Raw genomic sequence first — 7,364 nt, 5'->3', positions numbered from 1 at the left:
TCTTTATTCTTCTTTTTTAACAAAAGAAATATAACAAAAGGGGGAGGGGGTTAAGTTAGAATGGCGCCTCCCCTTTATGGAATTCATGGATCCACTCCTGTACATTCACATCTATTTCTGTTTTTACTTTCATGTAAATTGTGCACAAAGTTCGTTAGTATTGTGCACTAATTTCTCAACGTTTTATGAAATCTTCATTCCAAAGAGATCATGTCAGAAAATGTTGCATTTAAGGTAATAGCATTTAGTTGAGCGCTTTATATAAAACATGTACATGAAAGAATACCAAGCACAGTTTGTGTTATGGAAGTTTTCTTGACCATGAGTTTGTTTTTTTGTCCTTTTCAGATACTACATTTGTTTGATATGATTTGTTTAATTACATAATGTAGCTTTTTTCTTTTTAGATTACTTTTCATATAAATTTCCTTTTGACGTGTTATATGATGAGTAACAACTGTTCTTTGATCACGCAGCTTTTTGAATTATGGAGACGCTCTTGCCAAACTATGAAGTTGTGTTGTGATTTTTTTTTCCACTGTTGAATGCACAAAATGAAACTTTTTTGTTGTTGTGTAATTTGTGTGTGTGTGTGTGTGTGTGTGTCTATTGGTTGTGCATGATTCTGTTTCATGGAGCATGTACTCTCTAAAAAAATAACAAGCAAGAAATATGCACTCTTGGAGGATTGAATTAAAAAAAAGTGAATTTACAGTGAAATTTGAGTGACAATTTGTTATTTCCACTTTTGTGGAGTGACCTCAGAGATAACTCCAATTTGACTCTAATTTCACTCAGAATTCACTCTTTTCTCATATTCATTCCTTCAAAAGTGAACATTTTTCACTTGTTATTTTTAGAAACTATATTCTATTAGGGTGCTATGGATTTTTTTTTTTCAACACAGAAACATACATAAAAATCAAACAGAGGGCTTCAGTTGGGAATAGGATTGTGTACTTGGGGTAATCACACATTTTATTTATCTTGATTGATTGATTGATGTTTATGCCTCTGCCACGAAGTAGTGCGGAAGCATTGTGTGTTTTCAAGTTGTCCGTTCGTCAGTTCATGTGTCCATCCGTCCGTCTGTAATGAATTTTGTGGACAGCGTAACTATCAGTTTACGGTATATATCCTAATGAAACTTGGAATGTATAACTGAGTGCATGGGCAAAGTTTTGCCTATCAACGTTCAGGTGCACATGCTCAAGGTCAAACGGTGAAGGTCAAATGTTCAAAATTTCTCCATCCCCCCCCCCCCATATCCATGCAATGCCTGAAGGTATTTTCTTGAAACTTAGTGTATGCATGTACTACGAAATAAAGATTCTCCACAGACAACATGGGTCATGAGATTAAAAGTCAAAGGTCAAGTTGAAATGTAGACATTTCTAGTTTTTCTCTATTTCTTGCAAATGCTTCAATTAAGGTATTTTCATTGAAGTTAGTATATGTGAATGTATACTGACTGGCAGTGATTACAGAAACTTTGGGGGTCAGTGGTCAAAAGTCAGCAGTCAAAGGTCAAGGTCAAAATCTGTAAATGTCAGTCTCTTCATGGGTCTTACAGTTGGAATCCCTTGTACTCCTTAGATGGAAATGTTTTCCTGATCATGTTAACCGCAGATGAAGGCAGTGGTACCCGCACAGATCTTCCAAGGAATCTCCAACGCCATCTCGCTAGCTGTCGATAGGCAACATGGCGGTTTCTCCTGTACAGAAAGGAAAGAAAAAGTACATGTACTAAATTTGAAATTTAGAATGGATAGAATTAAAAAATCAAAAGAAGTTTATTGTCTTTGATACATGGCTTCCTTTTCTTTCCCAATGTTTCCTTGATATGCATAACATATTGATTAGCAATAGTGTGAATTATGCCTTTATGTGATTCTAGATGACAGTAGGGATATATAGTGCATGAACATATTACATGTACACCAGGCTTTCATAATTCAATTGCAGTGATGATAAACAAATTGCCACTGTGGTGAATTTTCAACTGGGGTGGGGTGGGGGGGAGCCAAGGCGACCGAGTGGGAGAGGGTGTGGGAGGGGGTACACCCCCTACGGTAGGGAGAGTTTTGAATATCAGTTCATGAAATGGCACGCACTGAAAGTCCATATTAGAGTTTTTTTCTCCCCGATCAAGGGGGGAGGGGGGCATGGCCCTGTGCCCCCAGCTATGCCAGTGCAAATTACTCATATGTGTACTCGTGCATACATTTAATCCACACATGTATACCCAGTAGTGAACGTACGCTAGATAATGGCCTAAAACTTCTCCTTAATTAAATAATTTTTTAATTGTTCACATGTTAAGCAAGACACCAATGCGAGATCTTTATACACTGTATCCATGAAAATATCAGTCAAAGGCTGCATATGTAACATAGTGCCTATACACCATATTTCTTGTGAATGGGTTTTTCACTTTTTTGGCATAAAAGTTTGGCACAAACACACACACACACACACACACACACACACACACAAACAAACTTGGGTATATGCAAGCATATTTCAAATCTAAACTACAGTATAACTAAAATTCTTATAAAACACACAAAAAATAATAACAAAAACATAAAACACTTACAGTGTACTTGTTGTCTGTGGCATCACCTCTGGCATCTTCATCTTGCTCATACTGATAGTACGGTACGCAGTCTCTAAGTGTAATACATATTTCATCCAGGCAAATGGTCTTGAACCCTAGGTGCATGACGATGCAATCCAAGTCGTCTCCAGCAAAAGAGTCCATCTTTTCCACCACTCGTGCGATTTCTTTGCAGCACACAGACTCCTTGACCGTCGGCATGGCAACATCCTCCACTGCATGAGCACCTGAACAAAAGACAGAAATGGGGGATCAAGGAAATGAGGATTATTGCTTGCTTTCTGAAATAAAAAATGTGTGACAAAAATAACTTTTTTTGATTCAAAATAACCATTTTAGGAACACTTCCAGTATCATATTACATATAACCTCTTTCCTGAGTTCCCATCTGCTATTTTGCAAGGTTGAAAAAAGTGTGTATAGTTATCCCTCATGTGTGACCTGTACACGAGATGTTATGTCATTGAGGCATGGTTTGCAATATATTACAAGTTTGCCAAAATTAATTATCATGCACCACGGGCCAATACTTGCAATCCTCCCCCCCCCCCCCAATATCTAAATACACTAGTAATATACTCATAGAAGAAAAAGATGTATCAATGAATTTAAATGAAGTAAAAACAAAATCATAATACTAGGTACTAGATGATACGAGATCATTACCAGTCAGGGAGACAGCCGATTTTTAGGGAATGGAGATATTCGCGAATAATCGGGAAAGTTGGACTTAATGAATTATTGTCCAACTACTGTGGAGGTGAGGTGCAGGGGATATGCTGGACGATCGGTAAGGAGGTGGGTCAGAGGGATGGGAATAGGTGGTAGGGACGGGAAAAGGTGGATCAGGAGAATTTGTGGGGCAGCAGAGACATGATCTGCATGGATAGTAGGGAAGGCCTGGAGGGGTGGTGGGAATAGGGGGGTGTAGAGAGAGTGTGTCTGGAGTGAGGAGAGGTGATTGATGCCAAGCGTTTTCCTTTTTTTGTGTCTTGTTTTGTGATGTTTTGCTTTGTTTTGTTTTGTTTTGTTTTGTTCTTCTTTGAAATGCCATGGGGGTGCTGTCAAGGGGATCCTAACGCAGCACCGGCCAGCCAGGGGGAGGTGTACAGCACTTAAATGGCCGAAACACTGGTGATCCCTGGTGTGCTGCTGACGACCCATGGCATTTGCGGAGTTAACATCTTTCCGTTTATTATCTTGCTTTTGAGACGCTCGGGAGAGGCCAGGTGACGACTGCGAATAGAGCAGTGACACCCCGGATAGGTGGGGCATCAGGGAAGGCTACCCTGATGGCTATGGCAAGCAAATAACCGGCCCCTCAGAGTTACCGGTTTTAAGTGTGGCCCATTTGCGGCGTAGGGCTGTGCGCCAGGGCTGAGGGGTGGCAGTGGGAGGGGTTTTCACCCCTATTGGTGAGTGTGTGCCCACTTGACTGAAAGGCTACTCACCCGCCTCATCCGCTTTTTCGCATTGAGTCGTGCTGAATAAGAATCCATACTGGATTCTGAAAGGGCGGGTACTTTGACTCACGACAATGAACAAAGATCAAGAGGGTGTGTGTGCGGGATGCGGGAGGAGGTTCAAGGGTAAGAGAGGTGTGGCAGTTCACAGAGCAAGAACGAGCTGTGGAAGAGTGGCAGTAGGGCATAACTGCACCAGCACTGAGCTGGGTGAGACAGTGGGAGGTCCCAGTCAGGTTTCAAACCACAGAGCCGGAGACCCCCAGCATGCTCTACATGCTGTGTTTGAGCGGAAGGAGCCAATTGAGTATATGAATATAAGAACGACCCAAGTCCAATTTTTGGCCAAATTCAGTTTGACATGGGAAATTATAGCTTATGCATGGACTCATCTTGTGTATAAATGATAAATCCTAACTACCCCCGGAAGTGCCTGAAATAAATGAGTTAAATCTTATATGAATGTAAGAATGAAGGACTTGGGTCATTCTTACATTCATATCATAGCGCCCTCTCTCGTCCTTCTCTCATCTCTATAGCAGAATATCATGTATATGAATCAAAGAACGACCCAAGTCCATATGAATCAAAGAACGACCCAAGTCCATCACACAATATGGCCTGTCCACAATTAATATTAATGTTAATTGTCATAATAATATATGTTCTAATTTGTATATACAATGTTGCTTTCCCATCACAGTTAAATAGAATATTATTGGACAAACAAAAAAGATATGAAGTTTTTTTTTAGTTTACTCGAAATGGTCTTCCATGGACTTGGGTCGTTCTTATATTCATATACTCAATTGCATGGCCACCGGCGAGAAGTGATAAGTGGGAGCTTTTTGACATCAAGCTTGCGGGAGTTTTGAAAGTGGAATTGGCTGGGAGTGTTGAAAAGAGGATGCGTATGTTTGAGGGGTTGTGTTATGGGGCTTGTGCAGAAGAGTTTGGGATAAAGCCTGTGGGTAGTGGAGGTGGGGGGAATGTGGAGGGGGATTTTGGAAAGTCAGGGTCGAGGAGACAGCGGTTGATGGCCCAATTGAGGGTGGAGAAGAAGAGCTTGCGGCGTAGGTGGAGGCAGGCAGACGGAGAAAGGGCTAGTCTGAAGGGTTTGTATGAGGACCTGAAGAAGAGGTATGCGGATGTTAGGAGGGCTGAATATCAGTGTAGGAAGCGGAGGAGGAGGAGGGAGAGGAGGGAGTTCTATAAGAATCCGCACAGGTTCACAAAGAGGTTGTTTGAGGAAGGGGTTTCAGGAAGTTTAGAGGTGTCGAAGGAAGAGCTCGAGAGGCATCTGAAGGCCACATATTGTGATGGGAGGAGAGAGGAGCCCTTTACTGGGGTGGCAGGGCTATTGAGGCCACAGGAGCCAGAGGTCAGCTTTGACTTGAGTGAGTTGAAGTTGTGGGAGGTTGAAGCCGTGGTCAAAAAGGCCCGAGCTGGTAGTGCAGCTGGACAGAATGGCTTGTCCTACAAGCTGTTCAAGTACTGTCCTCGTGTCCGAAGGGTGCTGTGGCGGATCCTAAGGGTGCTATGGCGGGAGCGGATTGTTCCAGTCAGCTGGTGTGTGGCAGAAGGGGTATATATCCCAAAGGAGAGGGATGCCAAAGGCATTGGCCAGTTTAGGCCGATTTCGCTTCTCAACATGGATGGTAAGATCCTCTTAGTGTCTTAGCGAGGCGGTTGTCAGAATTTGTCATGAAGAACAAGTTTGTGGACACTTCTATACAGAAGGCAGGGATCCCGGGTTTCCCTGGGTGCACGGAGCATGTCCAGATGATTTGAGAGTCAATCCAGAGGTGCAAGCGTGAGAAGGAGGATGTGGATGTCATCTGGTTGGATCTTGCAAATGCATATGGATCAGTTCCCCACAGGTATCTCAGCTTTGCTCTTGAGTTTTTCTGGGTCCCTAGGGTGATCCGCGAGATGGTGCAGAGCTACTACAGCCAGTTCAGGATGAGATTCACGACCCAGACTTACACAACAGAATGGCAAGCGCTAGAAATTGGCATCCCCATGGGGTGTCCAGTCTCGCCGCTGCTGTTTGTCCTTTGGATGGAGGTGTTAACCCGGTGTGTGGCCCCGAGAATTGAAGGGTTAATGCTGGCTGCGGATGTGGTTGTGCCTTCGATTAGGGCTTTCATGGATGATCTCACAATCGTGTCTGGCAACGAGACCCAGGTCAAAGATGGCCTCCATAGGTTAGAGGAGTTGGTGGCCTGGACACGGATGAAGTTCAAGGCCAAGAAGAGCCGGTCAGTGTCAGTGCGGAAGGGGAAGGTGGTCGCAAGGAGATTTCAGATTGGGGGAGAAGATATCCCTCAGGTCACTTAGCAGGGTGTGAAGAGCCTTGGGCGGTGGTATGAGGGCAAGTTGAATGACAGGCACCGAGGAGTTCAGATCTATGAGAAAGTGGTGGAGTGGTTGAAGAGGGTGGACAGGACACTCATCCCTGGGAATGCGAAGGTGTGGTGCTGCCAGTTTGGCTTGCTACCACGGATCATGTGGCAACTGCAGGTGTACGAGGTGGCAGTGTCCAGGGTTGAGAGGATGCAGCAGAAGATGAACTCGTACTACCGGAAGTGGTTAGGCGTTCCAAGAATGCTTACAGATCTGGCATTCTTTTGCAGATCAGGCAGGTTGCAATTGCCTATGACGTCAGTGGTGGAGGAGTTTAAAGCTGGCAAGGTTAGGCTAGTGATGATGATGAGGGAGTCAAAGGACCAGGCAATAGCAGGAGTTAGGCCACCGATCCGCACAGGGAGGAAGTGGAGGGCGGAGGAGGCTGCGGACGAAGCAGTGGCAATGGCAAAGTGGAAGGAGATGCAGGGTGCGGTTCAGGTGGGTCGGAAAGGGGTCGGGTTTCATCAGGGTGTTAGATGGTACAGCAAGCAAGGCAGGAAGGGTAGGAGGGAGTTGGTGGTGGAGGCGGTTAAGGAGAAGGAGGAGGAGTATCGCTTTGCCAAGGCTGTACAGCAGGGAGTGCAGGGAGCATGGACTCGATGGGAAGGGATGGAGCAGAGGAAGGTGTCATGGAATGACCTTTGGTCAATGTCCTCTGGAGCTGTGCGCTTCATGATCAGTTCCACCTTTGATGTTTTGCCATCTCCAGTAAATCTTTAGAGATGGGGCATTGTGGAGGATGGTGGATGCAGGGTTTGCAACAAGGCGAAGGGCTCACTAGAGCACATTTTGTCAGCATGTGGAGGTCTATTACAGGCCTATACATGGAGGCATAACCAGGTGTTGAAGGAGATGGCGGAGGTGGCGAGGGT

The 7,364-nt window shown here is 44.4% G+C and overlaps 1 protein-coding gene across 1 annotated transcript; it reads right to left on the bottom strand.

Annotated features, from left to right (window-relative positions):
- Window positions 1-1,567: 1,567 nt before the first annotated feature.
- LOC139733447 (uncharacterized) lies at window positions 1,568-2,821 on the bottom strand. The gene is made up of 2 exons (XM_071644264.1): window positions 2,607-2,821; window positions 1,568-1,715 (listed from the first exon to the last, which is right to left on the bottom strand). Exons 1-2 carry the CDS (start codon window positions 2,819-2,821, stop codon window positions 1,568-1,570), a joined length of 363 nt encoding a protein of 120 aa, XP_071500365.1.
- Between the last annotated feature and the right edge of the window lie 4,543 nt (window positions 2,822-7,364).

This window comes from Diadema antillarum, unplaced genomic scaffold (genome assembly GCF_040938485.1).
Source record: "Diadema antillarum isolate AM-2024a unplaced genomic scaffold, OU_Dant_1.0 seq00000476_RagTag, whole genome shotgun sequence".
NCBI classification, from domain to species: domain Eukaryota; kingdom Metazoa; phylum Echinodermata; class Echinoidea; order Diadematoida; family Diadematidae; genus Diadema; species Diadema antillarum.
This window is presented reverse-complemented; position numbering and strand designations above follow the sequence as displayed.

Coding starts and splice junctions, on each gene's coding strand:
- LOC139733447 (XM_071644264.1), bottom strand. CDS start 2,821: ATGCCGACGGTCAAGGAGTCTGTGTGCTGCAAAGAAATCGCACGAGTG. Junction 1,716..2,606: donor GGTGATGCCACAGACAACAA/GTACACTGTAAG, acceptor CTTTCTGTACAG/GAGAAACCGCCATGTTGCCT.